Source organism: Antrostomus carolinensis, unplaced genomic scaffold, assembly GCF_000700745.2.
Source record: "Antrostomus carolinensis isolate BGI_N321 unplaced genomic scaffold, ASM70074v2 scaffold14347, whole genome shotgun sequence".
Classification (NCBI taxonomy): domain Eukaryota; kingdom Metazoa; phylum Chordata; class Aves; order Caprimulgiformes; family Caprimulgidae; genus Antrostomus; species Antrostomus carolinensis.
The window spans coordinates 37002-55003 of NW_010326716.1; the positions used below are offsets into that span (position 1 = coordinate 37002).

General features: G+C 45.5%; 1 protein-coding gene across 1 annotated transcript in view; it reads left to right on the forward strand.

Annotated features, from left to right (window-relative positions):
* The window catches only part of LOC104527860 (glypican-4-like), a gene marked incomplete at its 3' end in the record, with an annotated part of 25057 nt that extends 7260 nt beyond the window's left edge, over positions 1 to 17797 (forward strand). The window contains exons 2-3 of the mRNA XM_010171684.1: positions 6616 to 7007; positions 17632 to 17797. Of these exons, the coding sequence (XP_010169986.1) occupies positions 6616 to 7007; positions 17632 to 17797 (558 nt within the window). The remainder of the gene's footprint in view (positions 1 to 6615; positions 7008 to 17631) is intronic.
* Between the last annotated feature and the right edge of the window lie 205 nt (positions 17798 to 18002).

Genomic DNA, 18002 nt, shown 5'->3' on the forward strand with positions numbered 1-18002 from the left:
GCAGCAAGGGAGGTGCATTGGGGAAGACTGACCTTGAGTTGTAGTCACGAGGATGGAAGAGCTGGGAATGAAGGATCTGCTATTTGGAGAGGAGGCAGCGTGGGAGCAGCAGGAGAAACCTGCTGTAGCTGACCCAGAATGGGACATTTGAGCAGTGACAGTCCCTGGAAATAGGGACAAGGAAGCTGTAGAGTCTGGGCTCATCTCACTGAGTGGGATGCAGCAGAGCAGGATGGACCACGAGGGGACCAAGGGCATTTCTGCTGTCGCTGCTTACCTCATTTGTGGGACGACTGCTATGTGCAGCAGGATGCGATGTGCTGCTATTTGCTTCTTGTCTCATAGACAGCAGTCTCCACACTGTTTTGTTTTGGTTTTTTTTTTTTTCCTCCTCCTTCATTGCTTTCAATTCTTTTAATGAGCTCAGTCTCAATGTGATGGTGGTGATCTTGTGCCTTGTGGTGGTGGTGGTGGTGATCTTCTGCCAGTACCAGGGTGCAGCTGAACATTATGCTCTTGGGCCCTTCGGAAACAAGTTCTAGAAATCTTGTGTTTTGGTGGTTGGGGTTTTTTTCCACATGTGAGTCTGCAGCCCAGTTGTTGTTACGGTCTTGAAACCTTTCACTAATCAAACAAAGTTTAGGAAGATGTCCTTGTCCCTCCCAGCTCTCCGAGGTTCACATGCTGGGGGCTGTTGCTGTGATGCTGGCATGATTTAAGCCTGTACTTCTTCAAAGTCCGTGGAAGAGTTCTTCCCATGTAAGTAAGTGCTAACACATGTTTGAAAACAGGACAGAGAAACAGCTTGTGGATTTGCCCTGCCCTTCCTGAGTTCATATTCAATAAATGTGTTAACACTATGTATTCATCGGTTTCTCAACACTGCTGGAAAAAGGTTGTTAAGCTATGGTTTGTTTTTTCCCTGGTGGAAATTACCAATGTGGTATATGCAATAAAGGAAGTGAAGGCATATTAAAAGTAATGAGGCACATTTAGAAAGAAAATCTCTCTTTGGAGTAGGTGGCATGGCTACGGATGGCTTCACCTTCGAGGTGAAAAGAGCTGTGAAACATTTGTCTCTTTTCCTCCAAATTCCTTTTATCTGTCTGGATTGAATTTTGCTTCGCATGGTGAGAGCAGCTGCAGGGTGGAGTTCACATCCACAGATGCACCTCTGCAAAGGCGCTGGGATGGTGCTGGCGCCGGCCCCTCCGCGGCTCAGGCAAGAATCCATCTTGCTGTTGTGGACATTTTGTGAGTAAACCATTTTATGAGAAGGTATAATTAATCTCTTTGTGGCAGTGTTCTCCTCTACACACTAGAAAGCATAATTGTCTATAGAGACAAGCAAATTAAAGGTCTCAGTAAGACAGACGGTCCTTAATTAATCATAATCTGGACAACATATTAAGGCTATACCTGAAAAGCTTGGTGGCAAATTATCTGAAACTAATTAATTGTGCCCATAAAAATTCAGCATGTTTCCCCTCTGCGTGCTTGAGCTTGGTTTTGTTTTTTTAAGGTGTGTTGAGTAGTTGCATGTCTGCTTGCTATCTGTTTGCATAGTTAATTTGGAAACCTCAAACAGAATAAAGCCAGTTGAAAACACAGCTCTAAACTAAGCCAACCTGGTGCATGGGAAATGTAGCGTGTCTGGTGGGAGGAGAAAGGTGTGTGGTAGCCTTGGTCTCCTTTTGGAAGGACACCAGCACACCTGACCATGGCCAACATATGGGCACCTGTAGAGAGCACGGTGGCTCAGTGGCCTTGCTGAGCTCTTGGATGAAACTCTGCCTTTTTTGCAGTGCAGTTAAGGTGTCCTCTACTCCATAAAATGTGGGGTTTTTTTGTACTGAGCTCAGGGTCACTTATGGTTTGACTCTTTGCATTTGTTGGAAGAGGAGCAAGTGGGGAGCTGTGGAGTGTCATTCTCCTCTGTATGAAATTGCTCTCTGAAATAAATGTGCTTCATTCCTGAAGATCAGGAAACTCAAGGCAAAACTTTGCACTCCTGTGGTGGTTGGCTGTGGGTTCAGCCCTGGAGACTCCCTGCCTGGGACATGGCTGGAGGGGCAGAAGGCACCAGTGCTTGGGTCCTGCTGAGGGACAGACAGTGCTGGTGGTGGCAGGAGGCAGCTCAGGCCAGGCAGTTTTGCCTCCAGCATTTGCAGGGAAATGCCAAACCTGCCTGTGGGTGCAGGGGAACATGCCCCTTTGATATGTTCATCTAATTTCCAGGAGCTGCCTTTGATTTAGGTAGGACCGTGCCCTACAGCAGCGGGCTCTCCTCATCAAAAGACCTCTTGTATGAAAATCCCACTCTTAATATATCTGAAAAGGTTAGCACGAGGAATAGGAAAATACTGCATCCCTTCTTACTTAAAAAAGGATATTTTCAGATTAGCCCTGTGAATCCAAGATTTAAAAAAAAAATATTAGGCACAAAAATTCAAGGAAGTGGATGTGTTGTCTGGAGGTGGGATTTGTCCTCTGCCTTGCAGAGGATGGGGTGATTGTGTTTCTTCAAGTAGCCTTTGTTCCTGCAATTTGGAAGAAAGATTGTTTTGAATTATTCTGGCAGTGGAAACTGATGTCACGTGGAAGCACCTTGGGGAGGTGCAGTCTTCTCCTGTGCTGGGTTACCGGCAGGGCTGGTCTGCCCTCAAGCTGCAAACAGGTAATACATCTCATTACCTGAAAAAAAGGAAATTGCCAAGTAACTATGGTTATTTTTCCTGCTGTGCTCTTTTATGGAAAGATTTGTTCAAAAGCAAAGATTTCCTTTTTTTTTTCATTTTTTCTTTTTTCCTTTTTTTTTTTTTTAAGGACTCTTAGTGCAGAATTACCAGATATGTCACATCCAGTCTTTCTTACTGTTTCATGACATCTCTAGGGTTTCCCCAAGTGTTGGGGATTGAACTTCTGCTCAAAATTCAAACGTGTTAAAAGAATAAACAGAGCCCAGAGCTGTAGGTTGCCTGACTGCAGATTACTGCCTTTTCTATCTCTAAAAGTTAATTGCATTGGAAATGTCATCTTCCTTTGAGCATCGAAGTCCATGGTGTCCACAGGATTTTGCAATACAGACAAATTTTAAACTTATTTCTTGACATTTTGGGGGTCTAGTCCCAGCGGGCAGCTCGACTGCGCTCTGCGGAGAGGAGTGCTGGTACCCTCACCCCTGCACTCGTCCTCCTGAGCATCACCCCGAGCCAAAACACAACTTTCCATCAGCAGGACTTAGATCTGAGGTGAGTTGAGACAGTAAAATATTGACCTGCTCCTGTATCTGGTTGGCCCAGAGCTGGCTGAGAGCCATGTTATCCCAGTGCCTGGTCTATGATCCATCCTCTCCTGGAGACCTTCAAGCCATGTGCTGCTCCCGCAGGTTGGTTTGTGAAGCCCTTCCTGGTGTGAGATGTGTGTCCTTTTGCCTGTTTGTCGACAGAGGGGCCAGCCCTTGTTCTGGGAGTTTAAACAAGATAACTGGCAGGGAAAAGCGAGCCTGCCATCCCTCTGGATAGCAGCGTCTCGGCGAGCACCGGCAAAGTATGATTTGTCGTCTGTGAAAAATGTTTGCGTTTGACAGCTTTTCACAGGAAGCCTGTCAGAGTGATAATTTAATGAGTATAGATTGCTTGCAACACAGCTGTAAAACGTGCTTTTACAGTGCTGTAAAATAAGCAACTGAGGCCTTTGTGTGTTTGCTTTGTTTGAGAACAAGTCAACTTCTAATACAAATGAAAGGTGGTCATTTATTTTACCCAGCAAACAGTCGAGACGTAAGAGAGGAACCTGCCATTTTTCTTCTTCTAGTGGCAAGGTTAATGCTGGGTTACATTGGTGTTTGCTAATCAGCTTGTTTCTGTGAAGGGGAGAATTAATATCTAATTAGATGTAGAGAGTTACTAGTCAGATTAGCATTTAAGTCATAAAAAGGACTTTTGGGCTTTCTTGCAGACATCTGTGCCTGTGGTTTGCACAAAGAAAAAGTTTAATATTCTTTGTTGTGCCCAAGCTTGTTTCTTGAAGGGGGGACAGAAACTGAGGGTGCGGATTTGTAGTATGTCAACAGCTAGAATAAATCGTTATATACATATGTGTGTGTATATACACACATATACATGTATAATATATATGGTGCTTGAGCCAGAGACAACAGCTTTATGCGTATGTGGTGCCTCCTTCAGCAATGTTGTTGTGTTGGGGTTTTAGCAGTGTCTGGTTTAAGTGGGAAGTTTTAATTTCCCTTATTTACCTTCCTTTTGGGCAAGGAAAAGCTGCTGGCTGAAAGCCTGCAGGTGCACAGGTATTTGCTGCTAATTAGGTTGCATTTTTCTTTTCAGGATAATTACTGAGCATACCTGGTTCTAGCCCACATGAAAAATTGCTGAGATGAAGTGCTCTAAAGCCTGGATACAGTTATTCAACTTCCACTTTGGAGTATAACCAATAAAATGAGTTGGGGCAGGAGGATAAATTGGTTATGGTAATATGGATGTATTACTTGAGATAAATTTCCTGGCTTAAAACATTGCTTTGGGTTCCTTTAGACTGGTGGTTGGAAGTGTTTAATAGATTTCCCATCAATGTAATTTCAAAATCTAATTCTTCTTGAAAAGTTTGCTGATGCATCTGCCAGCTCTTGTGCCTGGCACAAAAGTATTTAAATAAACAACTTATTTGGTGATACTAAAAGGTCTCAGCAAAGGAAGGAAGTGAGCCTTCAAAATGATTAAGTGAATTAGAAATTAATATACACCAAGCTAATCTCTATAGTATAAACTCAACAGAAAAAAATCTTCCTGGAGAGGAAATGCCAGTCATGGGAACGAAAGTGGAGGTTCCTGCTTATATTGGACAGAGGACGTGTCGGGTGTTTGAAATCAATCTCTTCTTCCCTGGATCATTTCTCTTGTGCTCCTAAGAGGCTGCATTATATACAGCCATGTCAGGCCCCGAGCCCCATGACTTTGTTCGTCAGGAACTCGAAGAATGTTTCAGTTTTTCCAGAAAATGTTTTCTGTGTTAGGCTTTGTTTGTACTGGAGCACTTTGAAGACGAAAATCTGAACTTCAGCATACTTGTAATACATTTTAACAAGGTTTAAATTCACACTGGGCCAAAATATTTCCCCCCACCTCCTCTAACAACTTCTGGCTCTAAATATGACTCCTTTGAGGATTAAAAAAAACCAGAGAGGCATGTTTTATTAAAAAATATTTGTTGAATATGAGTCACAGAAAAGCAGAGGTCAGAATCCTCGTTTGCTGGTGGCATGCATCAAATAATACCCTTCCTCGCCCGTGACGTGTGTGGTGTGGAGAGGCTGTGCCTGTGCCCCGGGGTGCCAGCATCCCCTGTGGGGTGGGTGCAAAGGGGTGGCAGCCCAGCGTGAGCACTGCTGGCATGGGAGGGTTTGTCCCATGGCACCTACCCTTGCTCTCCTTACCTCCTTCCCAAGGCCACGTAGTGTCTAGTTTTGTTCCAAAATAGTGCAAATGCAGTTGATTTAATGGACCCCTCCCTTTTTTATTTTTATTTTAATATAACTCATCTACACCAAATCTCCAAGACAAAGGCTTTGCAGTAGGGCATTCTTTGCTTAGACCTATGTGCCAAGGCTGTGGTGGCACTGGCTTGGCATGGGATGTTCTTTAAACTGACCTGGCAGATCCATCTGATGTGCCAGACATTGTCACGTCGGTTTGTTATTGGCATTGGTGCCACAGGTATATGTGGCACTACCAAGAGGTGGTGACGGCACTTTGGCAGCAGCCATTCTCTGGCACTGGGCTGTGTGATGCTGTCAGAGGATGAACCAAAGTGGGGATTTGCTTTTAGCAAGTGGTGAAACCCAAGGGCCCCTGTCTGTCATTTGTCATCTGAAAAATCTCTTGTCATTCTTGTGCCAAACATTTAGCCCTTGGATTTTAAGCAAATTCTGGCTTTATTGTGGGTTTTTTTTCTGTACTGCCACAAACACCTGAAGCCCCATCTGCAATGAGGACCAATTAAGGTAATTAGAGACAGACCCTGCCCCAAGACCTGACAAACTTGCAAGATTGGAGGAAGAACCTGCAGGTAGATTTTTGAGTTTGTTTTTGAAGTGTTTTAACATTTGTTTGTTTTTGAGTCTGGTTTATGATCATTTCAGAAAATGAATTGACAAGAAATGAAAAGAAAGACCCATTTGTGCACAACATCTGTTTAACAACAAGAAAACTTTTTTTGCATTCTGATAGTCTTGTGCTTTGAAATTATTTCTTTTAAGATGGCTGAAGGGTAACATAAGAAGCTGGCTTTTTTTTCCCCTTTTTTAATTTTGCTGACTTTTGTTACGGTATTCAGATTTGCATCAAAAGATATTTCAGTCATACAAGTCTTCTGATCTGGAGAGAGGTTGGGGGGGTTGGTTTATAAAGAATAATAAAAAATTTTGAGGTACAGAAATAGTTTGGAAAATTTTTAGGGAGTCCTTTAACCTTCCTTTTCATTTGAGTGATGATCTCATTGTGCTGGATTTTCCAGTTAAGCAATGGCAGTGGCTGAAGAAGTGTGTGAACCCACAACCCAATGCTGGTGTTTACCATATCTTCTCTTCCTCTTTTCTAGAGTTCTTCAAAGAACTTCTCGAAAATGCCGAGAAGTCGCTGAACGACATGTTTGTGCGGACGTACGGCCGTTTGTACATGCAGAACTCGGAGCTGTTCAAGGACCTCTTCGTGGAGCTGAAGCGGTACTACGTAGGCGGCAATGTCAACCTGGAGGAGATGCTCAACGAGTTCTGGGCCCGTTTGCTGGAGCGCATGTTCCGGCTGGTCAACCCTCAGTACCACTTCACGGACGAGTATCTTGAGTGTGTCAGCAAGTACACTGAGCAGCTGAAGCCCTTCGGGGATGTGCCGCGGAAGCTCAAGCTACAAGTGACGCGAGCGTTCGTGGCCGCCCGCACCTTTGCGCAGGGTCTTGCAGTCGCAAGGGACGTCATCAGCAAAGTGTCTGCGGTGAGCTCAGTCTTGTGATTATTCTCATGTCTCATGGACCCATGATGGGTAGCATCTTTCCCTGTTTTCCTGACTTGGTACCTAAAAGTGTTGGTGGTAGTTGAGTGCAGGTGGGACCAAACTCCATCCAAACGGCTGTGCTTTTCTGTGGTAGAGTCGCATTCTGGGGACACCACCATCCAGTCCTGCAGCCCAGCAGGGATGCTCCCCAGGTTGATGCTGGCCTTCTGTCTGGGGAACAGCAATGAGCAGGAAATTAAATACCTGTTGCAGTGGAAATAACCATGTTTGCTTGTGTAATGACCATATCTTCTTAATATTGCCTTCAAATTACAGCCAGTCACGGACACTCTGGGCATCTGTTATGGAGCAGCTGATGATTTGCTCCTTGCTCCCAGACATGGGGAGTGGCTGTGGGCAAGAGCAAACAGTGCTTTGATGATAACAGTAAGCTGGAGCCGTATGTACAGGACAGGAGCCAGTTGTACCTGGTGCCACACGTGCAGCACGAGTTAGACCTCAGACTTCTATGGTGAAGTCACTTTTTTGGGGGGGTCAAACAGCTATGATGTGTTGGTCACTCAAATGTTTGCCTCCCTTTTCTTATAAACCACTTTGGAGTGGTTTAAGTGGGGTGACTTTTTTTTTTGGTATGAAATTTGTCTGTAACTTAGTTGGAGCTGTGTGGTATAGGGAACAGGTGTAGTCAATAATCCCCTGAAAGTGATTGTCCGAGATAACAAATATTGGTGATTTCCTTTTAACAAACTCAGCTCATTTCCTGTGGGCTATAGAAGGTTTAGTATAATCATTTAATCAGGCAGAGAGAGGTTTACTTTCCCTCTACCTGGTAACAGAGTAATAAAAAGCCAGGCTGAAAGGGCAGGTGGTAGTTTGAATCATGCTAAGTGCCAGGAAAGGGGCTGGAGGGGGGGATATGTAAACCAGAAAAGAATAGCTGTTCAGGTACTCTTAGAAGCAGAATGCCATTTTGGAGGCAGCACAAGCAGCATCATTAAGTGAGATAATCATTCCAGTTGCTTTGACTTACAGGGATAATATTAAAATACTGTCTCCCTGGAAAGAAAAAAAAAAATCTGCTTCCATGTTAATTTTTTTTCTTGAAGAGAAATGAGAAAAACAGCCTGTGATAAGCCCGCCTGTGTGTGATAGGGCAGAGGATATTAGCAAGGGAGGATTTGCCATACTAATGGATCCAGGCTCCAGGAGCAAGTTGTAAGTTGGTCCTTGGACACCTTGAGTCCCCATTTAATAGTGATGACTCTTGCATGGCACATGTCTGCATGCTGCTGGTTGAGGATGGGTGTTGTGGAGCTCCATGGGTCACATGTGGGGGTCCTTCTCACAAGACTGCAAAATCCTCTAGCCTCAGGGATGCTGTCCTGTGGTGGGAAGGAGATGTGGGAGAGAGGGTCGGGACTGGATGAGGCCAAGCATTGTGTCTCCTTGTCAGGTCACTGGCCAAGCCTGCCGACCTCTTGGTTGGGGTTTCAAATTGAGTGACTCTTGTTTCTGGCTCTGTGGTGTTGTAATAGATATTGTGGTCAGAAAGAAAGGGAAAAAGAGTTTTCACTGCTGGAGAGTGCGGATGAAGTGTTTGGGTGGGAGGTCTGCCCACTAAGCCCCAGTACAGTTTTCGGGAATGTGCAATCACTTGATAGGCAGTAAACGTGCATGGGTGAGGGATCGTGTTTATGCTCCATCTGCTCAGAATTCATCAAAACGTCTCCAGACTTGACACAGGACCACGAGGGCTACAGTCCCCGCATCTGTTATGAATCAGAGTCGTGAACCCGAGGTGACGTCGTGATTTCTCTTTCACTTTTGAAGATCCTTGAGTGTAGAGTTGCCTTCAACTCTAGAATTAATTGCTCAAGTGTGGAAGGTTACCCAGAGACCCACTCAGCTGTGAAAATAGCTCACGTGCCGTGGGTGATCACAGTTACCGCACTTTCCACTTCAGTTTCACAGTTGCACTGGAAATTCTGCAACAGATGACTTTCCGAAGTGGTAGCAAAAGTCCCTGCTGCTGAATCCCTAAGCTTTACTTGCTGCAGTGGAAGGAGTAATAACCTTTTCTATAGTGTTTTAATCTCGTTCAGTGGAAATCTAACATCACGTTTCTGCAAGACACAATGTGAAATTCTAAATCTGAGTTTAAAAGCCACTGGTTTTATGCCTGCTGCTTTGAGGTTGTGTTTTAGGGCTTCCCACATTACATATAGATTAGCCTGGCTTTGCTGAGCTCTATATAATGACTCTTACTGACTTGGCTTCCTTATTATTTTTACTCAGGAGTTGTAGTGGGATGACTGCTTATGCCAGGCATTAACTTGAGGGATAAATCTTCGTTATGAAAAAATGTCCAAAGTAATGCAAATTAGTTGTACTTTTAATGCATTTTGCAACAAGCAAGTTAAAAATATTTAGTTGAAAATCCTCAGGAGAAGAAATACAAACTACTGCAAGACCCAGCTGCTTTTTATTTTCCCGGGGTGCTATCAGGAGAGCAAAGAGTACCTTACAGTAGAACAACCTTGATGGCTTTTTAATGATCCTATATATTTTTACGTCTTCACTAGGGAGATGCATTTAGAAAGATATTGTTCTTTTGTAAGTTTGAGGGAAAGGGGGAAAAGAATAGAAAAATATTGAAAAGCTGCAAGTATGCTTGATTTCTGAGCCAGAATGCTAGGAAATAACTTTTAATTTGGCATTGGATGGGTCAGAAGCTGTGTGCTGCTGCCCAAACTCACAACAGAGAAAGCACAGACTTTTTCCAAACTGTCTAAAACCGGCAATTTTGATGCTCAAGTCTCTACCCCTCAAATTCCCTCCTTTGGACCCCAAAAGTACAAAATTCTGCAAATCCATCCTGAACAGCAGATCTAAGAAGAAAACCCAGGATGCCTTTCCTGCCTGCTAGAGATGTCCTGCATCTGAGGAGGGCTGCGAGGGGCTGGGGGCCTCCAGTCCTCCCCTCTGTCCCCTGGTCCTTTCTCTGACCTTCCTGCCCCTGCCTTGGGGAGACGGAAACCTGCCCGCTCCCTAATCGCTCGCTTGCCACTTGGCCCTCGACAAGCACTAAAATCAACTGGGTTAAATTGCTGCCAGCAGTGACATTTCCTGCCCCAACCAGGGGTGGAAAAAAGGAGCAAATACAAGCCAGAGCGACCAAAAAAGGGTGAGAACCTACAACTGGGCAGTTCTCAAGCTTCAGAGATGTTCCCTTAATTAGTTACATGTGATTAAACCCACAGCCCAGTCGAAGGTCATGACACTTTTGAGGGCAAAGTGCCCAGGGGTTTGTTGAGTGCAGCTCAGTGACAGGTATGGGATGGAGGTCCCCATTTTGGGGGGAGAAGAAGAAGGTGAAGTCAAGGCTGAGTCCCCTGACGGTGTTTTGTAGGGTCAGGAGGAGCCTGCTTGACCCAAGCACTGGTGGTTGGGGGGATCTGGCTGGAGGTCAGCAGCAGAGGGGCATGAAGGATGAAGTGTGTAGCCACATGACACCGAATCCCTGTGTTTGTGTCCCTGTCTCTCTGCAGAGCTGCAAGCAGGGACGTGTGGATGGGACCTCTTGCAGTTGCACTGGTGGTGAGAGTTTTCTGCAGCCCCCCAAGGAGATTTATGCTGATGAATTGTTGTTTTGGGGTTCTTTTACCACTTTTCCCTCTTGACCTTGTGTCCGATCATTCAGGGAACTGTCGGGAGCTCTGGAGGCTCCCACATCGCTTTCTCAACAAGCATTTGTGTGCCGAAACCCACACAAGGTGCAGTTGCCACCAAAGCAGCTGGGCTGCTGGAAAGGGGCTTCTAGCCCATCCTTGGGAACCCTTTCTGTTTTGTCCAGGACAGGCAGCATATCCAAGAAATGGTGTTTAATTTGGAAGCACAGATATGAGCTGTATGAAATAACGCACAGCTTCATACGAGGAACACATCTACCTCCTCATCTCCTGTCCTCAAGAGACATCAGCAGCCAAGAGGAAGCTGCTGGAGATGTTTGTGGTGGGTGGAGGAGGCTCAGCTTTCCTGGTATCGGCATTTCTTCCCTGATGAAGTGTGATGATAGCAGCCAAGGAGGGAGTTTCTTTCAAACTGTTTATGGAAGAGAATTGCAGAGGGGCAGGTGATAGCCTTTGGAGGCTCCAAAGCTGGAGTGAGAGCCTGGTGGGTTTTTTAAGCCCTTTTGCTCTGAGCTGCCTCCTCTCTAATGAGGCATCATCCATGGAGCACAAGGTGAAGTGCTGAACCTGCATAAACCAGCTGAGCACTGTCCTGCCTGAACTCCCTTACCTCCATCTCCTGAGGAGCCATGGCTCCTGACCTTTTCAGCATGGATGCTGACTGTGCACCAGACATTAGCTGGAGATGCAGTGGTGAAATAATAAAACACTGAATAAGAATTAGGGCCTGTATCATTGAAAATATCAGGGCACTGAGCTCCAATTTCAGTAAATGTTGGTTGTGCTCCTTGTAATTAGCATTTGAGGATCTATCAGTTTAGTCGGAGAGCAAAGGTCCAATCTCCCTTTGTGTGGTCTTTGCCCTTGGTTTGACTTAAGGGGAATGTGACCTTAATCCTTCTTCAGGAAGAAGTTCACGTTCCTGTATCCAACAGTAAGAGCAAACCTTTCCAGGGAAGTGACAGAAGTGAAATGTGTTCTTTGTATACATTGAGAGGAGACGGGGGCAGATGCTACTGCTTCATGAGCAACCAAGAACCAGCCAGAAGAGCCAAGGAGCCCTTTTTGTGATGCAGAGGGGCCTCGGAAGAAGCAGACCAGAACAGGCAGCAAGTGTCAAGCTGTGGGGCCAGACCGAGAGGCTGCCGTGCACGAGGACGTTGCCTTCCACATGCCAAGGGCAAACATCAATGCAGAAAACAATACCAAGCACTTCTCCACATCAAAGATGACCCTGAGAAGACCTGCCAAGAATGTGGCTGCATCTGCCTCAGCTCCAGCCATCTGAGGGTCCGTGTTAGGCACAGCCTTCAAAGCATGCTTGAGCGGCAATCAGCGCGGGTTTAACGTGCTGAGCGCGCCCATGGATGTGTCTGTGGGTTCGGAGCTGATGGCATCATGCAGGAACATTTCAGCCCACTGAGGGTTTTTTTTTTTCTTTCTTTTTCTTTCTTTGCCTCCCCCCCACACTGTGGTTCTGCTGCTAATTTTAAAAACAATGTGAGGGATAACTAAGGAAGTTTTGGGTGTAGCTGCCAAGATAAACGTTTTGCTGTTTTGCTCGTTAAAGCAACCAGAATGCTCCTAATCATCTGCTGGGCTGGGGAGAGGCAGGTGCTTTGGAGAGCAAGCTTTGTTTGAAAGGCACGGTGGTCCTGAGGACACCAAGAGCAGAAGATGCTGACCCTGGTGTTGCTCTGTAAGTGTTTAGTGAAGAGGTTTCTGCTTGGCATCCTGGCGTGGGCTGGGGCTGCCGCGGGGAAGACAAGCACATGGTGTTCCCTTTTGACACCTGAATATTAAGACTGGGTGGAGCGACCGGTCGTGTGATTCTCAGGAGCTCTGCTGTTCCTCTCTGACAGTGACACATCTTTGGGGTTGGGGGAAGTGGGGGGTTGGGGGGGGGGGGTGGAAAGCAAGCTGTAAGGAGGGATTTGAGCATAAATGTACTCTTGAACTTCTCCTCTCACAAAAGATGGAGCTGCAGCAGACATCGCCACGGGTAGCAAATATTGACGAGGCGCAGAGCTGTGCGGTTCCCAAGTTTTGCTTCTAAATGTGCTCGCTTGTGCAAGACCTTGGAGGCCCAAATTTGTGGTTGAACCAGATGCTTTCTAAATTATGCATGTGCTAGCACCGGGCCAGCAAATTTGTTTAAATGCGTACTTAATTCCAGAACACTTTCATTGGAATATTTGGGGTGGGGAAGCAAACCAAGAGCCTCCCGAGTGATCTTCTGCCTCACAGTGAGCGGAACGTCTAGACCGGCATGTGCCAAGATGATGCTCTTGCACAACACTCAGGGAAGGAAAAAATGATGCAAGTAAGGTTGTGTTGGTCCCAAAAATCCATGATACTTCACTTGTCTAAATTGGCTGCTTACTTGAAGCATCCCACAGTCAGCTTTGGAGTTAGTTTTTGAAGTAATGAAATCATCTTTCTTTGTCACAGAGAAGCTACTCCTTCAGTCTTCTTTATCCAGTATTGCCCTAATTCAGCTTTTTTGCAAAGAAAACATAGTATAAATAAAAAGTAATTTAACCGCATTTATTTTCAAGTTGTTGGATTTTTACGTTTTCTGGTGGTTGTGCTGCTGGCATGGCAACGTTGTTGTTGTGCAAGCTTGGAAAATAAGAAAGCTTGAGTTATCTGTGTTATTATAAATAGTTATTAAAGCTGACAGAATTTTAAATGTTGTTATTAACATTCTTAATGTTAACTTCAGGGTAGAGTGAAAGAATAAAATGTAGCTCTGGCTGTCTGGCAGCTGGTGGGAATTCCGTGGTTGGAGCTCTGTCATCCTTCCTCATTTATTCCTTGCCTTGGAAAGGAGGGGGAAAAAGAAAGCAGTTGCTTCTCTGAACTTTATCTGCTTGCACAGATCAGTTTATCTTGAGTTTTGGTGGCTTTGTGGTAGGCTGTTAACAAGGCATTTCACTTGGTAGGTGTGTGCTTTAATGGTGAAGCTTCTACTAGACGTATGCATCCAGGTGCCATTGCCAATGAATTGGGAAAGGCTAAGGACGTAGGGTAACCAGTTTCCCTTATGTGACACTCTGAAATGGGGTGGATATGACAAGGTACCAACAAAAACCAGATTTTATTTTACCAAGAGCATGTCATTTTTGCAAGAACATGATTGTATGTTCACCAGTAAATGGAAGTTGGGGAGCTACCTCAACAATGAAATGAAATGCTTGAATTGAGCCCAGAAAGCCCAGAACTTTTTGCTTTTCACTGAGTTTTTGTGGATTGTGTTCAAATCTGTTTTTTTTTAAGGACCAAGTTTGATACGAATGTGAAGATCGGTACCAAAACACATCTGTTAGCAGCTTTTAATCTTCACATTTGACAAAGCGTATAGACATGGACAAATTGTAATTTACATGATGAAACTGCAGGGTGATGGATTGCTGCAGCGGTGTGGAACGCCATGGAAAGGAAATAAATTTCACAAGATAAAAGGAAGGGGTTGGAGTGCATTTACTTCTATTATAAGCTTTTACAGGGTACGTGCACTACAGTGGACTACTACCTGGGCTCAAATCTACTAGAGTAAATCCTCCTCAGCAAATAAAGCTTTCTTTGGGACTCTGCTTTATTAGAAAGGAGATTATTTGGTTTCGAGGGTCATTCTGGAGCAGAGTTTAAATGAACTTGAGTTGCTTTCCAAGATAAACACAACCCCAGAACAAAGCATATCTGGGTTTACTGTTACATACATTGGTGTTTTAAGAGCTTGCACCTGGTGTGGCAGAGCGAACATTAAAAGCTTGTGAAGAATTGCCAGTGCAACATATGGCACAACCCACTGACATACCCAGAACTGGTCGGGACTGGGTATGGGCCCCTTGCTAGGGGTTAAGGTTCTCGTTGCAGTGATATGCAGCAGTTAAGTGTTTATTGCTGCTGTAATGAGTTATAATTGTTCATAATCTCCCCTGAAACTCTCTGTTAGAGGTGATCTCCACTTGTGCCTTCCTCTTGCTTTCTGACACCGTAAAATACCAGATCTGGGCTGATGAATTTCCCCTTTGTCTTCCTCTTCACCTGCAACTCTATTGCAAACTAAGAGCTTCCCTGTGGGTAACATCCACCACCAATTAGGGCAGCAGTCACCCCAGGCTGGGGTTTGTCTTTTCATCTCCCCCTTTGCCATCATGCTCTGCTCAGCTCTGCGTAGGGCTCAGAGCCCAAAAACAATGTGGGGAAGGAAGCAAAACCCTGTTTGCTTTTAAAATCATCCCACATCTTTGTTCAAAGGACCTGATCCAAGTGACTGTCCCATGTCATCTGCCACGGAACATGTGAAAGTGGCTTTGGTTTCCCCTGCATCTGCTGGGATTGATAATGATCAACCCCTATGAAACATTAGAGCAGGGTGGATGCTGCAGGACTGTGGATGCTGCAGGACTGCAGCCACTTGGTGCTTGTAGGGCACTGGGAACCTAGGATGGTGAGGTGCCTCCTTGGATTTCTGCTGTGTGGGTGATTTTTTCCAACATGCTGCCATGCAGTTCCTTTCATAAAGCTGAAGCTTTCTGTGGTAGGGTTGAAGAAGCCTCCTGCTCATCATCCCGCTTCACACTGCTCAAGCACCTGCCTGGTGCTATCAATCTTTTCCTAATTTTCTTCCCAAGGAGGATGCAGAACACTTCTTTGAGGGCCAGCAATGCTAGGATGGCCAGGATCTGCTGATAAGCCTCAGGACTAGGTGTGAAGATCCTGACACCTACCACCAGGTGTCATGGGAAGGGATTTTTATCAGAGAAATGACTAAACTACTAAACTGGGGCGTCCTGTAGAGCTCTGTCTCTGGGTGTGAGATGTTGTTTGGTTCCCTCTTCCCCTCCACAACTTTTTTGTTGTGCAAGAACTGCACCATCTGGATGGCAGATGATACCTTTACATTTGTCTGTTTCCAGTTTTCCTACTATAAATCATCTGATTTAGCTGATTTCTGTTGCTTGAGCTCTTCCCAGTGTTTGAACTAGCTCTGCTTTAAAGCTGGCCTGCCCCAATAGGGAGCTTTCTCCTGGGGCTTCTGCTCCTGCTACGCCTTCCAAATATATATATATATATATATGCTCTGAAGCATCTGAATTGGATTCCTACACCACCACAAACAGCTTTCTACACTGAGTTTCCTTTGGCTCAGCCAAACAGGCTCTCTCAGACAAAAGAGGGGTAAAGATATGTCTGAATGAACATTGCTGGCCAACCAAAATCCATCATGGCGCTCCATCAACTGCAGAAAATTGTCCTTCTGTCTTTCTCACCAGTTTTCTTGCCTGCTGAAGAGAAACCATGGTGTTTCTGGAGTTGTCAGAGACATGAGGGATTTTTATGTTGTCTCTTTTCATAAGAAAAGAGGGTTTAAAAATCTGCTGATGTTCTTAGTGAAGCCAGACTGATTATATAGTGAATTTTTTTGTTTTCCAATGTGTTTTAGTTAATCTGTTGCCTCCTAGTTTCATATGCTAGTTTTTGCATCAGATCAACATGTTCAGTTTCTCCACAGCCCTAGGGCTTCGCAATAGTAAGGTCCTCAGTATGTGTGGTACCAGGTCTTCCTTGTGTATGTTCATCTCCATTCAGTCCTGTCATCCTCTCTACCACGAAGTTGGTTTCTGGACCTCTGACAGGTGAGATGTGGAGGCCATCCACATCTCCAGCCATTTATATCTAATGACTTCTCTCTTCCTTGGGGCTGCATGTGTGTCTCCTCCTCAAGCATGGTCTTGGATCGTAACTATTTAGAGCACTCTCCATAAACGCCTTACAAGAAGTCTCAAGCTCATTGTTTAAAACACCAGAGACCGCTTCTATTTTGTCAGCATATCTGTGATCACATCTGAATTCTCCATTTTTGTGCGTCGATAATTAACACTTAAACTTGCTCTTGAGGGAGCTTCTCTGTTCGGTGCTTTAGACAGACCCACCACGTGGTCGGCACTAGTACGTGGTGCTGGACCTAATGCTCCTCAGACCAGCTGGGTGGAAATGGTTTCAATGAATGTTTTGAAGCCAGGCCAGAGAGTGAATCAAACATGAATGACCATGAGTCACTTTGGAAAATAGCTCTATTGAGGGCTCGGGGGGTGACGTGCCTGCTGCAGATAGCTCCACTGCACGCCCAGCCGTTGCACATTGGCTTCGAGGGTCCTCCCGGCTTGTCCTCAGCTGCAGGGCTGTAGCTGCCACTTCCTTTGGGTGTGGGGAACAGCGTTATTTAGTGTGATGGGTGCTGAGTATAAATGAACCTGGGTATCTGTCATGTAAATGCTGTGTTGCAGGAGTTGAATGTAAGATAAAGGAGCTGGTCTCTCTGCTGGAGAGCCCTGCTGGGCAATTGTACGGGAGGAGCCGCAGTGCGAGGAGGAGGGCACGCTCCTGGCGGGTTTGGCACAGGGATAGTGGCAGGCATCCCATCTCAGCTGCTTTTTCCTGAGAAATCCTGATGTTGTCTTCTTCAGCATGTGTTTGCAGCAGGGCTTGGATGGTCCAGCCTTGCATTACATGTTGGGGCTTGGTCGATTTTTACTACTTTCCCTGAGCTCAAGTGCTGCGCATCACCTCGGGGTGCCTGTCCTCGCAGCCTGGGGAGGGGTCCCACAATACACAAGGTATGTCACAGTGCAGACAATGACGGGAACTGTCGGCATCCCCTGGAGTGGTAGGTACACCCAAGGAGGTGAGACAAACCACTTCATCTGGTCCCCAGATCCTTGGACCACGTAAGCAGGGAGCTCTCGCTGGAGAGCGGTGGCTGACCTCGTTGTGTCTTCTCTGCACAGCTCAGTTCCCACCTGCCCTGGGGTAAATGTACAGGGTGTTATTGTTTTGTTGTTTTTTTTTTTCTTCAGTGGCTGAGGGCTAATTTTCTTCTCCATTTCCTTTTTTCTCTGTTAAAGGTGAACCCCACACCACAGGGTACGCGAGCGCTGCTGAAAATGATGTACTGCCCGCACTGCCGAGGTCTGGTGTCAGTGAAGCCCTGTTACAACTACTGCTTTAACGTCATGAGAGGCTGCTTGGCCAACCAAGGGGACTTGGACGCCGAGTGGAATATCTTTATAGGTAAGGCAGTATGGTTTGAAAATCCATGTGAATGTAAGCTGATATTGTGTGCCCTGCCTGAAGACCTTTTGTGTGGCTGTGCTGAGCTATAGCAGGTTTTTTAGGTGTCTGAGGTGGGTGTCTGTTCCTTCTACATCTTTGTTTACAGCACACCTTTTGCAGTTCACGTTGATTTCTAAATAAATGAGAAATCAATTGTTGTGCC